Source organism: Leopardus geoffroyi, chromosome E2 (assembly GCF_018350155.1).
Source record: "Leopardus geoffroyi isolate Oge1 chromosome E2, O.geoffroyi_Oge1_pat1.0, whole genome shotgun sequence".
Lineage (NCBI taxonomy): Eukaryota > Metazoa > Chordata > Mammalia > Carnivora > Felidae > Leopardus > Leopardus geoffroyi.
In genome coordinates this window covers 6345032-6367652 of record NC_059335.1, presented here as the reverse complement: position 1 = coordinate 6367652, position 22621 = coordinate 6345032, and the positions used below count along the sequence as shown (strand labels likewise).

General features: G+C 43.1%; 2 protein-coding genes and 1 long non-coding RNA gene across 3 annotated transcripts in view; 2 read left to right on the top strand and 1 right to left on the bottom strand.

Moving 5' to 3' along the window:
• The first annotated feature begins 1660 nt into the window (after positions 1 to 1660).
• On the top strand, positions 1661 to 6771 carry LOC123578003 (vomeronasal type-1 receptor 4-like). Its single transcript, XM_045440488.1, has one exon. The coding sequence runs from the start codon at positions 1955 to 1957 to the stop codon at positions 3203 to 3205; it is 1251 nt and encodes a 416-aa protein (XP_045296444.1). The 5' UTR covers positions 1661 to 1954; the 3' UTR covers positions 3206 to 6771.
• A 4024-nt stretch (positions 6772 to 10795) lies between these two features.
• LOC123578010 (vomeronasal type-1 receptor 4-like) lies at positions 10796 to 12427 on the bottom strand. The gene has a single exon (XM_045440508.1). The coding sequence runs from the start codon at positions 12425 to 12427 to the stop codon at positions 11474 to 11476; it is 954 nt and encodes a 317-aa protein (XP_045296464.1). The 3' UTR covers positions 10796 to 11473.
• A 3027-nt stretch (positions 12428 to 15454) lies between these two features.
• The window catches only part of LOC123578034, a 47302-nt gene continuing 40135 nt past the window's right edge, over positions 15455 to 22621 (top strand). Inside the window, exon 1 of the long non-coding RNA XR_006702206.1 lies at positions 15455 to 15847. This is a non-coding gene — a long non-coding RNA (uncharacterized LOC123578034). The remainder of the gene's footprint in view (positions 15848 to 22621) is intronic.

Below are 22621 nucleotides of genomic sequence, written 5' to 3'. Positions count from 1 at the left end.
TGAATTTCGTGACAAAATCACAGGTACTCCCTATGCAGCGTTGTTATTAGTCCTTTATGTTTCTTGTTTGGGCTCGTGATCTAGGCCTGTGGCTCTAAGTTTCATCCTGCACAGATACAATCAGCAGGTCACACATATTCACAAGAACAACCTTTCCCCAGCTACTTCCAGTTTTTTTTTTGGGGGGGGGGGTTGGTGTTGTAGATTTTTTAAAGAATTGGGGCGCCTGGGTGGCTCAGTCGGTTAAGCGTCCAACTTCGGCCCAGGTCATCTCACAGTCCATGAGTTCAAGACCCATGTCAGGCTCTGTGCTGACAGCTCAGAGCCTGGAGCCTGCTTCAGATTCTGTGTCTCCCTCTCTACCCCTCCCCTGCTCATGCTCTGTCTCTCCCTGTCTCAAAAATAAATAAAAACATTAAAAAAATTTTTTTTAAATAAAAAAATTAAACACACACACAGGATATAAGTGCATAGCTCAGTGGAATTTCACAAACAGAATGTGACCCTGTACACAATGCCAACATCAAGAAACAGAATTCTGTCATTCCTTCAGAAACTCTTGTGCCCCCTTTAAAGTACTATCCCCAAGGGGCGCCTGGGTGGCTCAGTCGGTTAAGCGTTCGACTTCGGCTCAGGTCATGATCTCGCGGTTTATGAGTTTGACCCCTGCATCAGGCTCTGTGCTGATAGCTCAGAGCCTGGAGCCTGCTTCGGATTCTGTGTCTCCCTCTCTCTCTGCCCCTCCTCTGCTCGTGCTCTGTTTCTCTCTGTCTCAAAAATAAATAAAACATTAAAAAAAAATTAAAGTACTGTCCCCAAGGGTATACTTCTGCTGCATATATTCATAGATTTGGAGTTCTTGGGAATAAGTTTACAGCCATTCTAACATTTAAGAGATTAGATCACTGTTGCCTGTATTGCACTTTCTATAAATGGAATCATATAGAATGAACTCTCTCATATTGGCCTTTTTTTCCTCAGTCTATCTGATTTTGTGAATTTATCCATATAGTTGCATACAACCGGTTACTAGCAGTCATTAGCATTGCTGTATAGGACTCCATTATGTGAATATCACTTGATTCACTCATTCTACTGTTAATGGGCAGGTGGGTAGTTTTGAGATGGGAGCTACTATGAGTAATGGAGTAGTGCTGGCATATAAACTCTAATAAGTCTTTTGGTAATACCTGTACAAATTTCTGGTCAGTAAATTTGTAAAGGTGGAATTGTTGAGACATAGGATTACATCTGGTCAGCTAAAGTAGATACTACCACACAGTTTTCTAAAATGTTTGTAGCAATTTTAACACCCACCAGCAGTGTATGAAAATCTTGGTTGACCCACAACCTTGCCAAAACGTGGTATTAACTCACTTCATTTTAGCTTTCTGGTCAGTGTATGGTGGTACCAAATAGTGGTTTAATTTTAATTTTCCCAATTACTAAGGACATTGAACATGTTTTGGACATGTATTACCCATTGAGTAACCTCTTTTGAAGTTTCTGTTGGGAAGTTTTGTCCACTTTTTTCTATTGTGAGCCTGTAAGCGTTCTTTGTACTATACTCAATCTCTTCTCTCTCTCTCTCTCTCTCTCTCTCTCTCTCTCTTTCTCTCCCGTGTGTGTGTGTGTGTGTGTGTGTGTGTGTGTGTGTGTGTGTGTGTGTCTTTTGAGGAGAACCGGCTCTTAATTTTTATAATTTACTTTGTCATGTCACATATACAGTTAATATGCTTTGTGCTGTTTAAGAAATACGTTTTTATCTCAAGGCCACAGAGTATTCTCTTTTTGTTTTTCTATAAATGTCATTATTTATCTCTAACATTTAGATGAGCAATCCATTCAGAATTGATTTGTTGTATGATATGGGTAGTTACTGCGGTTTTCTTTTACCTAATATGGCTAGCAAATTTCAGTTTATTCTGAAAATGTTGTATTACGCTCTCTCTATATGCTTTTGCTTATTGTAGCTTCACCCAGTTATGATCACCTCGTTCTTAGTGCTGACTTTTCCATGGAGTATACTGGAAAGGTTCTCCATTTACTCCTGCCTCTTGGAGTCTTTGGCAATCTCACAGGACCACGGAAGTTACTCTTGGTGTCAGATTCTTCAATGAGTCTCTTTGCTCAGAAGAATGATTGTTACTACTATTTAGAGGAAAATGTGCTAAATGACAGAATGGCCCCCAGGCATTTGGCAATAGCAGTCATCTTCTTATCACAGACGATAGTTGGAATCCTGGGCAATTTCTCTCTTCTTCACCGTTATGTCTTCCATTACCACACCGAAGGGAGTTTGAGACCCACAGAGTTGATCTTCATGCACCTGATTATAGCCAACTCCTTGACGATGCTCTCAAAAGGTGTCCCCCAGACATTGGCAGCTTTTGGGCTGCAATATTTCCTCAATGAGTTTGGATGCAAACTTCTTTTGTATGTTCAGAGGGTGGGCAGGGGAATGTCCGTTGGCAGCACCTGCCTCTTGAGTGTCTTCCAGACCATCACGATCAGCCCCATGAACTCCTGTTGGAAGGATCTTAAAACCAAAGCCCCAAAGTACATTGGCTTCTCCATTTCCCTCTGTTGGATCCAGTTCATGTTTGTAAATTTAATTTTTCCTATGTATGTGTTATATGCATCTAACAACTGGCACATGAAAAACATCACAAAGAAACTAGATTTGGGGTATTGTCTTTCTGTAGATACTGAGACCATCACAGTTTTTGTATATGCAGCATTGATAGTATTTCCTGAAGTTTCACTTTCTGGGCTCATGATCTGGACCAGCGGCTCCATGGTCTTCCTCCTGCACAGACACAAGCAGCGGGTCCAGCACATTCACAGCACTAATGTCTCCCCCAGATCCTCTGCTGCGTCCAGAGCCACCCAGAGCATCCTCGTCCTCGTGAGCACCTTTGTGTCTTTCTACTTCCTCTCCTCCGTCTTTCATGTTTGTGTTGCTCTTCTTTGTAATCCCAGCTGGTGGCTGGTGAACACCGCTGCAGTAATTTCCGTGTGCTTTCCAGCCATCAGCCCATTTCTGCTCATGAGACAAGACTCCACGGTACGTAGGCTCTGCTTTTCCTGGATAAGGAACACAAAATCCCCTAATCTTACCAGAAAAAATGTGAATTGTATGTGTCTGAGCAATGCCCAGTTGTTTATTTACTCCTCCTGCTGGAAAAGTCAATACAGAACCTAGGAAGTAACCACATGACTCTCCAGCGTGGACACTAATGGGCATTGGTGGTTGCATCACCTGGTTGAAATGGGCCATATACTGGCAGACTGGGAGTGGACAAAGCTGTTTGGCCTCATTCTGATGCCTAGTATTCTGAATATAGCTGTCTTAATGAAATGCTATTGAGGGAAATTGAGTGGATTTGATTCTAGCTTCTTATCTGTTGATGGGAGTGCTTCACTCAGGGATGTACTCATAGAAAAATCTGCCAGAGTTTAATACTGTGAAAAAATGGGTTATCAATATTGTTGGAAGGCAATTCTCCATGGGTTTCTCATGTATGTGCATGTCTTGTGGGCAGAGGCATGGGGAACTTTTGTTCTGGACTGTTTTTCATAGGTGTTTGTATAAAGAAGTACCTTTGAAGATAATAGATTAGTGTCATCCTTTGGAGCAGTGGACAGATTAATTTGTTGTACAGGAAAATAAGAAACTTTTGCCGAGAAATGGCAATGACAAAGGTGACAAGAATTTTGGAGATCTGAGGAGAAAGTTAAGCCTCAGAAGTCTGCTTGAACATCCAGTGGAGTCCTGAGACATAGTGAGTTAGAAAATCCTCAGAAGTTGAAAGGATATCTGAGTCCTCATCTAAGAGCTTCAGGAACCACACCATCTCCCCTCCACAATAAGTGCTGGTTGCTACCATTCTAGGAAAGTCATTCCTTGAAAACATCTTACTGGTGAGTTTAAACTAAAACTGGAAGTAGATGTCCAGAGCCAGCTTCAAATATGTCCCACTATAATAACCTTGCTTGAGATACGTATCAGCTTTTAATGTCGCATGGCTTTATACTCAGACTGTGCTCAGAAAAAAGGTGATAGCCTCTCAGGTGCTATATGTCTGTGTGGAGGACAGAGGATGCAGGTTTATTTGGAATCCTATGCCCCAAAGCTGCAGGTTCCAAAGGATGAGAATTTTGCCCCAATTGAATGATGATGATCCTAGAAGAATCCTAGGATGAATGGTGATTCTAGGAGACTGAAATCAGCAGGGCATGAAGGAGAGAATGTGAAATGATATGTCCTGTTCAAGAGGGAAATCCTCCTGCCCCAGTCAAAAGTGTGGTTCAAAACCTTGTGAGCGAGACAATCCATTCCTGCCACAGAAAGGGCACACTCTCCCAAAACTTGAAGTCAAAAAGAAGATGAAACATATGTATCAGTGACTGCACCCCAGAAAACAAATAATTTGACCTTTTTTTTTTTTTTTGGCATAAAGCCAAGTCAAAGTCAGCTTCTGACAGGTGAAATCCACTTGAAATCAGATCTTTCTTTGTGAACGGTAGAGACTCTGAAATTCGGGAAAGTGAGACAGTCATTGGCCCAAGCTGTGCTTTTCACATGGACCGCAAATCTGGGAGGAGAGTCAGTTCAAGGAGTGATTCCTGTCCAGACAGTGCCCATGGATGGACACAAGAGTGACTGCAGGGATTCTTCCTAACTTGAACAAAGGACAGTGATGAGTGTTACATTCAACGTCCAAAAACCCACCTCTGGGAGCCGGAGATCTCTCCTCTTTACAGGTTCGTTCTCTTTCTCTCTCTCTCTGTCTCTCATATCAACCCACAACTTCACTGGGGATGTGAGATTGCACAAGCCTGGAATTGCAGTGCAGATGCAGGAAAGAAAGAAGAGAAGGGTGAACTACTTTTCAAAAAAAAATAGGAAGCTCCAGTGGTACCTTTATCTAACTCTCCAATCTGGAAACTAGGAGCCTTGTCTAGACGTGGTAAAATAAAGGGTAAAGAGATGTTTTTTTTAACGTCTATTATTGAGAGACAGAGAGACACAGAGCGTGAGCAGAATCTGAAGCAGGCTCCAAGCTCTGAGCTGTCAGCACAGAGCCCGACGCGGGGCTCCAACTCACGAACTGTGAGATCATGACCTGAGCCAAAGTCGGTCATCTAACCAACTGAGCCACCCAGGTGCCCCAAGGGTAAAGAGATTTTATAGGAAGGTGAAAAGAATGCCCTTTTGGGTGGAGTCCAGTACCTTCAGGATCTGACAGCATCAGGAACTGGGGTGCAAGGACAGAAGTTCTATGAGCATAACATGAAGGCTCACACAGGTGCTTTCACAGGGAGAATCCCCTGTGGGACGCACAGGATCCCTGTGAGGAATGCAGGCAACATGCCATCTCCCAGGAGGAATCTGACAAGCAGGGAAGTTAACATTTGTCCAAAGTCGGGACTGAAAGTTCCGCTTCCAAACCCAACCAGCAGTCCCCCCACCCTCCACTGAACCTCATCCTCCCCCAGTGGAAAATAGCCTGTGCTCCCTTCTCCTGATTCCCGTGGATGGGCAGGCATAGTATGGGAGACATGTCCCAGCCTCTGTTTCCCTGCTGTGGCCTCCCTGTAAGGGCTCTGCTCCCGGAGAGAGTCAGGCCACAGCAGCTGACATCTCAGAGACTGGGGACCTGGGATCCCATTGAAAGAGATGAGGGGTGCTCCTTGGAGGTCCCAGGATTGATCAGGCAGACCCTTAACTTTGTGTCAGTTTTCCTGGACTGCCATAACAAAATGCAATGTTCAGCATGGCTTTAAAAAAAAAAAAATGCCAGGTATTTTCTTCCACAGTTCAGGAGGCTGGAGGTCCAAGATGCATCAGAAGGTGTATTTTCTTGTGACATCTCCTTGGCTTACCAATGGCCACCGTTTCATTGTGTCCTCCCTTAGTGTGTCTTCTGTACACGCAGAGGTCTGGAGCCTCTCTGTGTCCCAGATTGCCTCTTATAATGACACCACTGAGAGTGGATCAGGGCTCACCCTAATGTACTCATTTTAACTCCGAGAGCCTTCAAGGTTCTAACTCCAAATAGAGTCACCTTCTGATATTGGGATTTAGGACTTCAGCCTATCAATTTGAAAAGATCCAGTTTGGTCATGAACACTCAGCCTGCTGGACCCCTCAAACTCATGTCCTCCAGGAAAATCCACTTCCCTCCCCATACCAACAGCCCCAAAGTCTAAACCACTGTATAATCCAAGTCCCAAATCGCACCTACTATCATCTAAGTCAAGAGTAATTGAGATTTGAGACATGATTCATCTTGAGGAAAACCTGTTTTCTTCCAGCTATAAATTTGTGAATGCAGACACATTCCCTGCTTCCAGAATACAATGGCATGGGGAGAGTTTAGATATTCCCATTCCAAAAGAAGGAATTGAAAAAAGGAAATGGGTCACCTGTCCCCAATAAGTAAAAAATCTAGGAGGGAAAATTCCCTTAGATTTCAAAGGCTTGAGGGTTATGCTCTTTGACCGGATGTATTGTCTTCTGGGCCTAGCGGGGTGGTGTCCCTGCCATGCAGCTTCCCCTGGAATGCCATTGTCAGCTGGGAATCTTGTAATACAGATAATCCTTAATATCCTTAATAGTCTGCCCCTCCCTCCCCGCCCCCCCCCCCCATCTCCTGCTGTGTAAGGTGTTCCCTTCCCAGGCATCCAGGTGTCCCTCCTCCTCTACCTCGGAATGTTCCATGTCATTACCTGTACTTCCGCTTTCTTGCGGCCATCCCATAGTTTACTCAGATGTTTTTCCTGGAAGAAACAGGCACAAGAGGGCCGGTATCCTATACAAATTGGACCAGAAATGCATTTGACTCACAAGTGCAGATGGTGAGATCCACGTTTGTCACCGTTGGAGAGACAGGTGACGGATGAGCAAGGGCAGGGAGTTAGAATGATCCATGAGGAATGGGTTGGAGTTGGAGACATCAGCATGAAGTCATGTTGACTCTGTATGGACACCAATCGCCCCCCACACACGTTTCTTTTTTTTTTTTTTTTTTTTTTTTTTTTTTTTCAACGTTTATTTATTTTTGGGACAGAGAGAGACACAGCATGAACGGGGGAGGGGCAGAGAGAGAGGGAGACACAGAATCGGAAACAGGCTCCAGGCTCTGAGCCATCAGCCCAGAGCCTGATGCGGGGCTTGAACCCTCAGACCGCGAGATCATGACCTGGCTGAAGTCGGACGCTCAACCGACTGCGCCACCCAGGCGCCCCCCCCCCCCCACACACACACGTTTCTACCTATGTGCACACGAGCGGTTCAGCACACACACGTACGTTTTCTTGGTGTTTGAGCTGAGAGGGTGTGAACACAGTGACACCCAGGAGCAGTGAGCATACCTAGTGTCCATGCCTTGGTCCATGACACGGTTCTCCCACAGCAGCAGCCAGGGGCTGCCTGGAGAGACGGTGCGGCCTGGACTAGGACAGGACGTGTATGAAATCAGCCTGCAGAGCTGCGGTGCCGTAAGTCAGGACATGCTAAACAACTCGGTTTCTAAAAATGGGCTATGTCAGAGGGACACGGGAGTCACCCGAAAGAACTCATCATGGTCAAGTTGGAACACCTTGATTTTATTTTATTTAAAAAAAAAAAAAAATTTAACATTTATTTATTTTTTAGAGACCGAGAGACAGAGCATGAGCAGGGGAGGGGCAGAGAGAGTGGGAGACACAGAATCCAAAGCAGGTTCCAGGCTCCGAGGCATCAGCACAGAGCCTGACCTGGGGCTCGAACTCACGAACCGCGAGATCATGACCTGATTGGATGTCGGCCGCTCAACCGACTAAGCCACCCAGGCGCCCCATGAAGTTGGATGTTTAACCGACTGAGCTACCCAGGTGCCCCTATATTTATTTATTTTTGAGAGGGAGAGAGAGAGAGACAGAGTGCAAGCAGGGGAGGGGCAGAGAGAGAGGGAGACACAGAATCTGAAGCAGCCTCCAGCTCTGAGTTGTCAGCACAGAGCCTGATGCAGGGCTTGAACCCACAAACCGCGAGATCATGACCTGAGCCTAAGTCGGACGCTTAACCGACTGAGCCACCCAGGCGCCCCGGAACACCTTGAATTTAAACAAGAGCAGAAGAGGCAGTATTGGTTGTAACTCAGTATCAAACAGATGTGGAGTCTAAACTGATAAGAGGAAATCACTGAATAAAATAATAGAGAAAAAAAAAATCTCCTTTTCTGAAGAGTCCACATAGTTTATGTAGAAATTTTATCTTTAAGAAAGTAGAACATATAATCCCTATTGTAAATGTGGGCTGCACACAGTGACTTCTTTGCAATGAGTACAGTATGAAAAGGGGACACCTAAGTTTCGATGACGGGTCCTCATGCACATGACCTCATCCACAGATCGCAGCCCAAGAAAGGCAGGGCGGTCCTTAATCTGTCTGCCACAGTTTTCCAAGAGGTACACTTAACAGCTAGACCCCTGGCAGCAGCCCAGGAATCTGACATGTGACCGATGAAGGAAACAACTGCCTCTGATTTCGGATCTGCAGAGCTGGCATTGAGACTAACCAGACCCAGTGGCCCAGGGGACACTGTTAGGGTGCAGCCTACCTAAACCATCAGTGAACAAGCATATATATTTAGGGCAGTCTTAGAATTGAAACTTCCTAATGCCAGTGACTTTGGCTACACCATGGAAAGTTTAAACTTTCCTCTAAAGGGATAGGTCCCACTGATTCTTCTCAAGCTGACATGTTGCTGGGACCCATCTGTCTTCATTTGTGAATATGCACTTTCCAGGGGACATGGAATTTTGGTGCCCTTCTTTCCTTGTCAGAAATGGAGTCCATGTTGACACTTTCCAAAATTGGTTTTTAAGAGTGAGTTTTGAGGAGAGCTCACTAAAAAGCTAATCACTACCTTAAAAAAAAAAAAAAAAGTACATCGTGTAGTTGTGTTGTGGAGGCACCAAGTTCATATACCGGTGGGGCTTCTAGGTGGGGTCTGCCTCCCTTTGCCAGAGGTTCCAAATGACAGACTCATTACTCACAGAGACTTGTGCCATCTCCCAAACTCCAGGAGTCCAGGAGGGGCTAGACCCCCTTTTATGTGATGGGAAGCCAGAGACACAAGGATTTTTTTCCTTTACTTCTGGACGGATTAAGCACTGTGAACCTGTCCATAGATTTTCAGTTTAATTTTCACTGGAAAATAGGACTCTCAGTTTGGTGGGGTTATAACAGCCACACATATTGGCATAAGACAAGGTGATTAAGACTGAAGCCTCTAACTTGCCAACGGAGAGCACATCATGTATGTAATGAAATTTTATTTGGTGATCATGTCTCCTCTGACTCCTCTTTGCTGTGACAATTTATCGGATTTTCCTCATTTTTGACGATCATAATAAAGACAAACCTTGAAGTATATGTTACCTGATATGTAATTGCTGTGCTACATGGTTAAAGTGTTTTAAATTCCATACAATATTTTTCACTTTTCTACTTCAATTCTTATTTTCAATGTTATTCTTATTTTTGACTATTCTTATTTTCTATTTCAATTCCTGTAGGTCTTGAAAAACCTCTTACAAACAAGCATACATTTGACCCCTTTCCTTTGGAAGTTGTACCATTAGTATTTGTTGGTTTTTCAACCTAGAAATTTCAGCATGATTTGAAAAACTAATCAGTCTTTTTGGCTAGTACATTAAACTCTTTCTTGACAATGTAAGGACATTATGCATAAATCTCACAAGAGCCCATGATTTTATTGGTGATATATGTTTTTAAATACCTACAGCCCTTTAATACAGTACATAGATCAACGACACTATGCCCACTGATCACATTTCTGCATGCAGCACAGACATCAATGCACAGAATATCATCAGACCCCCAGAAGTCCCCATCTGCTGTCCCTCTCAGTCACCACTCGTAGGGTAAACACTGCTGGGACCCCTACCAGCATAGGTTATTTTTGTCTGTTTGGTATTTTATATAGTAGAATAATACAGCATGAACTCTTTTGTATTTGACTTTTTTCATTATGTTGTTTGGGAATTTATCCTTCCATATTATTCATCCCCTGGCATTGCTGTATAGGATTCCATTTTAGGAATATCAAACAACTAATCATTCCACTCTTACCAGGAGTGAATCTAGAGAAACAAGATTTAAGGAAGAGATTTCTGAATGGGTTCTTGAGTAGAAACCAAAGAATTAGATTTCAAATCCCTTTAGATTTAAAAATGCAAAAGAGAGCACTGATAACCTATCACAGAATATCTTCCCTCAACACTCCTAATCAGCTACTTAAAAAAAAAAAAAAGAATCTGGGTGAACATGTGTTTGATACTTGCAAAGAATTTTGGAAAACTAATAAACATGATAACATTGGCTGGTTGCTCTTAATGTTGCTGGACAAAGAGGTCAAAGAAAGGGCTGAACTTGGGAGTTTGAGGTTCCAGCTGAAGCTCCGTGTAAAGAAATGGCCCCAAGGTCTATATGTGCCCTGAAGGAGACCCAAGCGTTTCCTTCCAGACCCCATCTTGCCAACGTGCCCAGGTCATCTTAACATAATAGAGAAAAATCCACTTTTTCCTGATCACAACACATGTCTGTTTACATTGTTAACACTCACTTGACGGTCTTCAAATATCAGTGGAAACAGTTTTTCGTTTTTGTACTTTCCTTTGCCCCAATGCTCTTTATCCTAGCCATTTCCTCATGAAAATATGGTAAACATGGTGATCTGCCTTCGTAACATCATGTTTCAAATGAATCAGTGCCCTCTCTGTAAGGGTGTGACTTACCTACAAAACTCCCAACTGGCTCCCAGAGACACTACTGCCCAAGAATGGATTTTTTCCTCCAGCCCCACCCAGGCTATTCATTATTTAGTGGGGACATTATATTCTTCAGTTGAAGGCATGACAAGGCCACATGCTAAGCCATATTCGTATAACTTTTCCCCAAATTTCATGCCAGGTGCATTTCTTGGAAATTTATCGCATTAGATTGAAAGCCACACACTGGAAGACTTCTCTGGAATATACAGATTGTTTCCAGACCAGGCATTTATTACTGCATATAAATTCTGAACTCCTCTACTGAAAGTATTAGGAAAACTTCAATTATATAAGTATTTACAAGATAATTTTATTTCATTACAATGTTATGATTTATTGTTTATTTTGAAGAAACTGCTCAGCATGTCCTATTTATCATTCCCTTTTGACTCATAGTGTTATTTAGAACACTGAAGGGGGTGAATTAATTGGCAACTACGTTATACAAATACACACAGTTTACATATTTCTCCTAAGATGAGGGGATTTTATTATTTAAAAAAAAGTTTAAGTTTATTTGAGAGAGACAGAATTTTTATTTGAAAGAGAGAGAGTCTTAAGCAGGCTCCATGCTGATTCCACGACCCTGGTATCATGACCTGAGCTAAAATCAAGAGTGAGATGCTCAGTGGACTGAACCACCCAGGTGCCCTGGATGAGGGGATTTTATATTCCTTGTCCATGCAAAGCACAGCCTGGGTACCCTGGAGTCGTGGCTCATGAGCAGAAAGGGGCTGACAGTTGGGAAACATACAGACACAATTGCAGTGACATTCATGATGATCCAGCTGGGATTTTCAAAAAAAGCCACAACAACTTGAAAGATGGAGGAGAGGGTGTAAAAACAGACAAAGCTGCTCACCAGAAGAAGGATGATTTTGGTGGCTCTAGTCTCATGGGAGGATCTGGAAGAGGCGTTGGTTCTTCGAATATGTTGGACCTGCTGCTTGTGCCTGTACAGGATGAAAACCATGGAGCTGCTGGCCCAGAGCATGAGCCCCAGACATAACACATCGGGGAATGATAACAACACTGTATTCAATGAGTCTCTAATTTTGTCATGACGAACCGAAGAACAGTATCCAAAATCCTTTTTGTTTGTGATGTTCTTATCACTCAATGTGCTCGTTAAGTACATAGGGAAAATTATATTCACCAGCATTTGCAGGACCCAACACAGGAAAATAGAGGGGAAAATGTATTTGGGCGCTTTAACTTTAAGTTCTGCCCACCTGGAGTTCCCAGGGCTGATGGTGATGGCCTGGTAGACGCTCAAGATGCAGATGCTACCAATGGACATTCCCCTCCCCACTCTGTGAAGAAAGAGAAGAAGTTTGCATCCAATGTCACTGAGGAAATGTTTCCACCCAAATGCTGCCATGGTCTGGGGGACTCCTTTACAGAGTAGGGCTAAGAAGTTGGCTACAATCAGGTGCTTATGAATGAAATCTGTGGACCTCCACCTGTACTCAGTGAAGGAAAGGATGATATAATGACAAAGAAGTGAGAAATTGCCCAGGGTTCCAACGGTAGTCTGTGTTAAGAAGATCAGACCGATGGCCAGATCCCTTTTGACCATTCTCTCTGGTCCCAGTCACTGACCATTGCCTCCTGGGCTAGAACTTCCTGCATGGAAATATGAGACATAGACAACATGTATCACGTCAGCTGAAATCCACTATGTTCTGCTTTCCATTCCTTGCCCCTTGGATACGCCTACTTGAGGTCTTCTTTTCACAGCAGCTTCTGAGGGCTGAATGTAGAACTTTTCAAGAGCCCTTATAATGTAAAATCACTCTTGTGAAGGCACTCACGTGAGAACTTCTTCATGCTCCACACATCTATGAGGTCAGCACTACTGTGGCTGTAGTTAAAAGATGAACAGAACAGACACACAGAGAGGTTAAGGATCTGTCCAAATCTGCTCCTTCGGGCTGTCATATTGGTCTGCTAGACGGCTAGTTAGCTGTGTCCATCTAACAATCCAGGTCTATAGTTACTTTTGACTTGACCCCTTGTAGTTGATTTTTGAGTGGTGGTATTATATAATTTTCATTACAACAAGTTCCCATATACTTGTAAAGATTTATTTGATGGAACACTATCAATTCTGGGTCAAGCCTTAAGTACCTTAGTGAATGTCATGCACTGCAGGCAGTAGTTTACTGCAGGAACCTGTCCCGTAACTAGTTACATGTAGTGGATGTAAGAGGAAGTTCGTACTAGGATGGCAGAAGAAAGACTAATTTGATTTTATGTCAAGAACCCAAGTGTAATGGCAGCAATCACAGGAATTGTTGAATGATCACATGTGATGCCATAAACTTTGGAACATAAAACACTAATGCCTGATAAAATAGTGTAAGGCAGAAGCTAAATTATTAATTTCAGATGATACAATTATTAATACCTGAGTTAAGACTACTAACAACTAAGATTTGTGAATGATACTAGCATGAAAGATATTAGCGCAAAATGGCATTTGCAAGGTGTGTATTGTTATGTAGTTTATAAATCGAAGTACTAGGTTTGTGTGTTGATAGCAGAATAATTTTTAAATGGGTGGAAAGAAGATGATATGAACCTGAGAACTGCCACCCGGAACTTAAAATTATGCCAACTGTTCCTTACCTGTTCACTTCCTAACTTTCAGAATGAATGTAGTTACACTATAATCAACAGCTTATGGATGTTTTCAGTGGAGACTCAGTTACTGTCCCCAGTAATTGCATGGTACATCCAAAGGTAGAGGAAACCTTTCAGTTCAAGCCATTATCATTTGGATACACTTTCTGCACAGGATCATATGATTCCTGTAAATTCATCATACTCTTTACTGCAAGCATGGAGGTGTTACAGATGCACCTCTCGTAACCCTCAAATTTTAGTCTAGGAATCCTATAATGTAGACTGCACAACAAATTGATTTTACAACTCAGTCTGTAAGGACTTAAAAATCTCTGTGTATTATTACTTGCATTAAATGCCAAAAAATCACTCTGAACAGAGATGGCATTTATTGCATCAGGAGCCATCAGTGATTGGTGAAGGGCTAGGACCCCATCTCCTCTTAACTAGCTCAGCTCAAGCCTCAGAATTATTCCACCTTCCTGCATGGCTTTCACAATGAACCAGCTAATATAAAGAAGATTTCTGATATGATCACTCACCCAGACTCTTGATACAGACACTGCCTCTCAGACTGAAAGAGAAATCCTCATCGACTCCTTCCTGCTTCCAGGAGGGGCTCAGTGTGAAGGGCATGGCAGACTGTCCATGTGTGGGAGGGGGGCAGCCAGACACTGTGATATAGCTTTGTGATCCTGTGAGGTCACCTCCCTCACAACTGCAATTATTTCACTTGTAGCCACACTGGGAATACAGTCTTGGGAGCTGAAGATGTTTCTAAAAAATTTCCCCAGTTGTTAATTACAAAAAAATGGTTATGAGTTTCTAGTTAGAACTGTGTAAGGAGACTGAGTATTTGTGAGAAGACTTTTTCCCACTTGATCCCTGTAGGTAGACAGCATCTCCTATGAAGGACATCAGGAAATACTGAGTACTGACATGCGAGGGATTAGTGGGGAAGGATGTGTATCTCCCTGGGTTCTTCACTTCCCAGGGAAGTTCCTCTACCCAGAAACTAGTACTTTCCTAATCTTCAGACCGCGGAAGTGAACCATCAGTTAAGGTTAGTTGTACAGAAACAAAATGACACAAAAATACCTGGGAAGAACATGCAGGGATACAAGTAAAAGGAAGCCCATGATGTAAATAAATTATTATTGAAGTCACTTCACAATCGAAGTTAATGAATTTGGACTTGTTTGAATAATTCAGTGCCAATTCGTGTGAAAATTATGTAGGAAAATGTGCTTTACCCGCTCCCTCACTCCCCCTCCCCTCGCTGGCCCCGACTGCCTGTGCCTCTGTCGCCTCTTTCACAGTCTCCTCCAGGTTTCCTCTCCTAACATTCTGTATCTAGCTTGTATCGCACTGTCTTCCTCCAAGGCCCAACTGCCCCACATATAAATAACCTCCTTGCTCCTCTCCCACCATGATTTTAACCCCTTCGAGACATTGTCTCATGCGAATTCCACCAACTGCAGACCACTGAGAACTTCTGTACAAAGTGCCCATCCAATCACGTGGTGCAATCTAATCCCCAGTATGATGGCGTTTGGAGATGGGGTTTTGGGAGACGCATAAATCATGAGGATGAGCTCTCCTGAATAAGAACATTGACCTTGTAAAAATGACTCCAAAGAGTTCACTAGCCCCTTCCACCAGGAGAGTACACAGCTATAGGATGGCCATCTATGAGCCAGAAGTGGGTGGGCACGGGAAATGGTAGTTCTTAAAATCTCTCAGGTGACGGTAACAGAAGCTAGCGACGAGGACCAGTTAACCAAACGCTGCCTCCCAAAGTGTTATGTGTGTGTGAATCTGCATTTCTGTTGAAACAGAGTCTACAGGAGAACCCTACTCTAAGAGATTGAGATACCATTTTCAACAGTCTCTGGTGGTGCTGGCTGCTTCTCTCCCCAGAACTCTTGTTTCCACAGCATCCCCCCACCCAATCCCCCTTTCGGTAGCACGAGAGAGCAAGCAGAGCACACCTGACCCTCTTACTCGCTGACGTCCCATCTCAACACAGATGCTGTGGGTTCCTCACATGTAGCAAATGAAGAGGAAGGAACAGAACCAGCACAGGTGATTCCCGTGGGGACGGAGGGGCTGCTAGAGGGATAAAGTCTGAGGACCGTCCAGGGAAGCCTGAGCGCGCAGTTGCACGTGGCAGGTCCTAGGAGGGGGGTTGGCCTTCTTGGGCGGCCTCTGCGCAGGCGCGAGCTCGGGGATGGGCGTGTGGGCGTGGCTACAGCCTCGTTGCGCCTGCGCGCATGTCCGGCAGGGTCAGGTGACCGTTGAGCTCCCGCAGACGCCCTTGGCCCTTCCAGGTGAGGAACTGGCTTAGAGCTGCGGCTTCTCCTCCTGGAAGGTTAGTTCTCAGGGAGTGTGGGCTGGCGGTGGCCTGGGGGTGCTTGCAGGCCCCAGGGAGGGACGGGACCGCGTGCTGAAGGCAGCTCAGCTCTGAGCTCACGGCTGCCCGGAGCCTGCCCGCGACAGGCGTGTGTCAGGGTCGCGTGAGAGGGACAGATTCGCACTAGAGTCTGGTGGCCCTTTTATCCGTGTGTCTTCGGTGACGGGTTCCAGGATCCATGTGCTGCCCTCGAGGGCATCTAGGTTTGAATGGAAGAAGGATTTGGGTTCCCGGGTGGGGGTGGGGTTGAGGGGAGTTGCGATGTTCGCCCTTTGGTGCGCACACACGAGGTCCTGGGCTGCAAGGGAGTGGAATGAGCGAGTTCCAGGACCCACCTGGAGAGGAGAGAGCGCGTGTTAGTGCCAAGATGGGTTTTGTGCTTCCATTTGTGGCTGCAGGTAGAGCGGAATATGAGCCCTGGTCAGTGAGCTGGGGTTGAAATGATCTTGTGGGGGTGGTCGAGGGGTCCAGATGTTGGGGGATCAGGTGTGGACTGGAGGTCCTGAGCGTGGCGGGGGCAGGATGGGCCGGAGACTTGGGCATAATGCGAGGTGGGTGAGGGGGCGCGTGTAGCAGGACCAGCATTGTTGGGAGGCCTCCTCAGCTGCGGTCTGGTTGTGTGCGGGGCTGAGCCAGCCCGGTGTCCAGGCGCCGGCGCAAGTGTGGGCCGAGCAGCGAGCACGCCGCTTCTAGCACTCGTGATCCACGTGGCAAGTGCAAGCGCTCGGGCCCAGACGCTGCCGGAGGAGAGCCGAGCTGCCAGCCATGTGCAGAGGCCGGACCTCCAGGGCCTCCACGCGGCCACCTCGCTTGACTCGTGTCTTCACCTGGACCCGCGTGCTTCTGGAGGAGTGGCGCGATGTCCCGGCATACGTCTTGAAAATTGCACTCCACGTTGCCCGCCGATTCTTCTCACGGTCGGATTTGTCTCAGAGATTCTCGCAGCGCACACGTGAAGGTATTTTCATCGCAGATTTGTTTGAAAACGAACAAGTGGAAGTATTTTAAACGGGCAACGATAGATGTTTGAATTATGTGTGTAAGGGACTGAAGCCTTTGGAACTGTTACCTTAAATGTATATTCGATGACATACAAAGATATCTTTAACCCATATAAATAAAAGTGGTTATAACACAGCCTTTAGAGAGTGTCAGCTTATTGTCACCTTTTGAGTGCAATATATGTATCCTAGGGGTGTCAGGTATGGAAAATAACGTGTGAAGGTTATCGTATATTCACATCACAAGTTTGAGCGTGCATTTCACTCTGTTATAGGACCACAGGCTTTTTTTTTTTTTTTTAATTTAGTGATAGTTTCTCGTGTTAATAAAGTGTATTGGTTAAGATAAAATTGTAAAATAATCATTTCAGTTTTCCCATGTATTTTTTAAAAGATTTGTTTACTTTTTAAAGTTTGTTTATTTAAGGAATCTCCACACCGAATGTGGAGCTCAAACTCACAACCTAGAGATCAAGAATCACATGATCTATAGGCTGAGCCAGCCAGGAGCCCTATTTTTTCCCCATATTTTTAAAGAACATTTAATCTGTTCACAATGTTACATGTAGTAATGTGTTTCATTGTCTACAAAGCATTACAATTAAATCATATCTAGAAAAATAAGGCAAGTTGAATATTTAGGTTATAAGATTAACATAATTTAATGCCTCTGTACCAAAAGTTTTCATTAAGTGATTTTTTGTTAGAATTGCTTAACACCTCTATAACACTGATCCCTATCTAGGGTATTTTCCTGTGGTTTCCCCCCCATCCCCTGCCCCGCCCAAGATCATGTGGCAGTGTTTAGTGACCTTTACATTTGGGGAGGAGTGAGGTGCGGGTTGCTTCTGACACATAGTGGAGTGGGAGATATAGGCACATATCCTGCTATGTCCAGGACAACTCCCACCACGGAGAGGTATCTAGGTCACAGGTCAGTAGTGCCAAGGTTGGGAACACTGATCCAAAGGGTCCGATGATTTTTCTTCTATAAAATTCTCATTCGTTTGTATATTGGTGGATTTTGCACAGAAGTACATGCATTTCCTTTTTCAGAAATTGCAAAGAGTTCTATCTTTGGGGGAGGAAGACAGATGTGTGGAACTGTTGGAAGAAGGGATGAAACCTGTGAGGTTGAATTGCAGTTGGAAATTCTAATAGGAGATTCCGTTTTTATTTTTTTAATTAATTAAGTTTTAATTTACATCCAAGTTAGCATATAGTGCAACAATGATTTCAGCAGTAGATTTCTTATTGCACCTTACCCACTTAGCCCATCCCCCCTCCCACAACCCCTCCAACAACCCTCTGTTTGTTCTCTATATTTAAGAGTCTCTTATGTTTTGTCGCCCTCCCTGTTTTTATATTATTTTTGCTTTCCTTCCCTTGTGTTCATCTGTTTTGTATCTTAAGTTCCTCATATGAGTGAAGCCATATGAACTTTGTCTTTCTCTCACTGACTAATTTCATTTAACATAATACCCTCTAGTTCCATCCATGTAGTTGCAGAAGGCAAGATTTCATTATTTTTGATTGCCGGGTAATACTCTATTGTATACATAAACACCACATCTTCTTTGTCCACTCATCTGTCAGTGGACATTTGGACTCTTCCCATACTTTGGCTCTTGTCGATAGCACTGCTATAAACATTGGGGTGCATGTGCCCCTTTGAAACAGCATACCTGTATCCCTTGGATATATTCCTAGTAGTGCAATTGCACGGTCATAGGGTAGTTCTATTTTTGATTTTTTGAAGAACCTCCATACTGTTTTCCAGAGTGGCTGCACCAGCTTGCATTTCCACCAGCAGTGCAAAAGAGATCCTCTTTCTCCGCATCCTTGCCAACATCTGTTGTTGCCTGAGTTGTTAATGTTAGCCATTCTGACAGGTGTAAGGTGGTATCTCATTGTGGTTTTGACCTGTATTTCCCTGATGATGAGTGATGTGGAGCATTTTTTCATGTGTCAGTTGGCCATCTGGATGTCTTCCTTGGAGAAGTGTCTATTCATGTCTTTTGCCCATTTCTTCACTGGATTATTTGTTTTTTGGGTGTTGAGTTTGATAAGTTCTTTTTAGATTTTGGCTACTAACCCTTTATCTGATATGTCGTTTGCAAATATCTTCTCCCATTCTGTCAGTTGCCTTTTAGTTTTGCTGATTGTTTCCTTTGCTGTGCAGAAGGTTTTTATTTTGATGAGGTCCCAGTAGTTCATTTTTGCTTTTGCTTCCCTTGCCTCTGGAGACGTGTTGCGTAAGAAGTTGCTGCGGCCAAGATCAAAGAGGTTTTTGCCTGCTTTCTGCTCGAGGATTTTGATGGCTTCCTGTCTTACATTGAGGTCTTTTCCATTTTGAGTTTCTTTTTGTGTCTGGTGTAAGAAAGTGGTCCAGGTTCATTCTTCTGCATGTCGCTGTCCAGTGTTCCCAGCACCACTTGCTGAAGAGACTGTCTTTATTCCATTGGATATTCTTTACTGCTTTGTCAAAAATTAGTTGGCCATACGTTTGTGGGTCCATTTCTGGGTTCTCAATTCTGTTCCATTGATCTGAGTGTCTGTTCTTGTGCCAGTACCATACTGTCTTGATGATTACAGCTTTGTAGTGTAGCTTGAAGTCTGGATTGTGATGCCTCCTGCTTTGGTTTTCTTTTTCAAGATTGCTTTGGCTATTCGGGGTCTTTTCTGGTTCCGTACAAATTTTAGGATTATTTGTTCTAGCTCTGTGAAGAATGCTGGTGTTATTTTGATAGGGATTGCATTGAATATATAGATTACTTTGGGTAGTATTGACATTTTAACAATATTTGTTCTTCCTCTCCAGGAGCATGGAATCTTCTTCCATGTTTTTGTGTCTTCAGTTTCTTTCATAAGCTTTCTATAGTTTTCAGTGTATATATTTTTCACCTCTTTGGTTAGATTCATTCCTAGGTATTTTACTGTTTTTGGTGCAACCATAAATGGGGTCGATTCCTTGATTTCTCTTTCTGTTGCTTCATTGTTGGTGTAGAAGAATGCAACCAATTTCTGTGCATTGATTTTATATCCTGCCACTTTGCTGAATTCATGAATCAGTTCTAGCAGTTTTTTTGGTGGAATCTTTAGGGTTTTCCATATAGAACATCATGTCATCTGCGAAGAGTGAAAGTTTGACCTCCTCCTGGCCTATTTGGATGCCTTGTATTTCTTTGTGTTGTCTGATTGTAGAGGCTAAGACTTCCAATACTATGTTGAATAACAGTGGTGAGAGTGGACATCCCTTTCTTGTTCCTGACCTTAGGGAGAAAGCTCTCAGTTTTTCCCCACTGAGGATGATATTAGCATTGGCTCGTTCATACATGGCTTTTATGATCTCCGGGTATGATCCTTCTATCCCTGCTTTCTTGAGGGTTTTTATCAAGAAAGGGTGCTGTATTTTGTTAAATGCTTTCTCTGCATCTATTGAGAGGATCATATGGTTCTTGTCCTTTCTTTTATTGATGTGATGAATCACGTTAATTGTTTTGCAGATATTGAACCAGCCCTTCCTCCCAGGTATAAATCCCACTTGGTCATGGTGAATAATTTTTTTAATGTATTGTTGGAGCCAGTTGGCTAATACCTTGTTGAGGATTTTTGCATCCTTCTTCATCAGGGAAATTGGTCTGTCATTCCTCTTTTTAGTGGGGTTGCTGTCTGATTTTGGAATCAAGATAATCTGGCTTCATAGAATGAGTTTGAAAGTTTTCCTTTCGTTTCTATTTTTTTGGAACAGCTTCAAGAGAATAGGTGTTAACTCTTCTTAAATGTTTGGTAGAATTCCCCTGGAAAGCCATCTGGCCCTGGACTCTTGTTTTGGGGAAGGTTTTTTTGTTTTTTTTTTTTTTAATTAAAAAAAATTTTTTTTAACGTTTATTCATTTTTTGATATAGAGAGAGCATGAGCAGGGGAGGGGCAGAGAGAGAGAGGAAGACTCAGAATCTGAAACAGGCTCCAGGCTCTGAACTGACAGCATGGAGCCCAACGCAGGGCTAGAACTCACGGACTGTGAGATCATGACCTGAGCTGAAGTCGGATGCTCAACCGACTGAGCCACCCAGGCACCCCTTGGGGAAGGTTTTTGATTACTAGTTTGATTTCCTTACTGGTTATGGGTTTGTTCAAATTTTCTATTCCTGTTTCAATTTTGGTAGTGTATATGTTTCTAGGAATTTGTCCATTTTTTCCAGATTGCCTATTTTATTGGCATATAATTGCTCATAATATTCTCTTAATTGTTTTTATTTCTGTTGTGTTGATTGTGATCTCTCCTCTTTCATTCTTGATTTTATTTATTTGGGTCCTTTCCTTTTTCTTTTTGATCAAACTGGCTAGTGGCTTATCAGTTTTGTTAATTCTTTCAAAGAACCAGCTTCTGGTTTCATTGATCTATTCTGGTTTTTTTGGTTTCGATCGCATTAATTTCTGCTCTAATATTTATTGTTTCCTGACTTCTGCTAGTTTTTGGTTTTATTTGCTGTTCTTTTTCCAGCTCTTTAAGGTGTAAGGTTGGGTTGTGTATCTGAGATCTTTCTTCCTTCTTTAGGAAGGCCTGGGTTGCTGTATACTTTCCTCTTATGACCTCCTTTGCTGCATCCCAGAGGTTTTGGGTTGTGGTGTTATCATTTTCATTGACTTCTATATTCTTTTTAATTTCCTCTTTAACTGCTTCCGTAGCCCACTCATTCTTTAGTAGGATGTTCTTTAGTCTCCAAGTATTTGTTACCTTTCCAAGTTTTTTCTTGTGGTTGATTTCAAGTTTCATAGCATTGTGGTCTGAAAATATGCACGGTATGATCTGTATCTTTTTGTACTTGCTGAGGGCTGATTTGTGTTACAGTATGTGGTCTATTCTGGAGAACGTTCCATGTGCACTGGAGAAGAATGTATATTCTGCTGCTTTAGGATGAAATGTTCTGAATATAACTGTTAAGTCCATCTGGTCCAGTGTGTCATTCATAGCCATTGTTTCCTTGTTGATTTTGCAATTAGATGATCTGTCCATTGCTGTGAGTGGGGTGTTGAAGTCTCCTACTGTTATGGTATTACTATCAATGAGTTTCTTTATGTTTGTGATTAATTGATTTATATATTTCGGTTCTTTCACGTTTGGTGCATAAATGTTTACAATTGTTAAATCTTCTTGGTGGATAGACCCCTTCATTATGATATAATGCCCTTCTTCATCTCTTGATACAGTTTCTATTTTAAAGTCTAGATTGTCTGATATAAGTACGCCTACCCCGGCTTTCTTTTGTTGACCATTACCATGATAGATGGTTCTCCATCTCCTTACTTTCAATCTGAAGGTGTCTTTAGGTCTAAAGACACAAAAGGACTTAGGTCTAAAGTGGGTCCCTTGTAAACAGCATATAGATGGATCTTGTTTTCTTATGCATTCTGTTATCCTGTATCTTTTGGTTGGAGCATTGAGGCCATTGATATTAGAGTGAGTACTGAAAGATGTGAATTTACTGCCATTATGTTGCTTGTAGAGTTGGAGTTTCTGGTGGTGTTCTCTGGTCCTTTCTAGTCTTTGTTGCTTTTGGTATTTAATTAAATTAATTAATTTCGTCTTTTTTCCCCATCACAGAGTCCCCCTTAAAATTTCTTGCAGGGCTGGTTTAGTGGTCACAAACTCCTTTAATTTTTGTTTGTCTCGGAAACTTTTTATCTCTCCTTCTATTTGGAATGACAACCTTGATGGGTAGAGAAT

What these genes read in the sequence shown, in the direction of transcription:
- LOC123578003 (XM_045440488.1), top strand. Translation starts at nt 1,955, where the DNA reads ATGCTTTTGCTTATTGTAGCTTCACCCAGTTATGATCACCTCGTTCTT.
- LOC123578010 (XM_045440508.1), bottom strand. Translation starts at nt 12,427, where the DNA reads ATGGTCAAAAGGGATCTGGCCATCGGTCTGATCTTCTTAACACAGACT.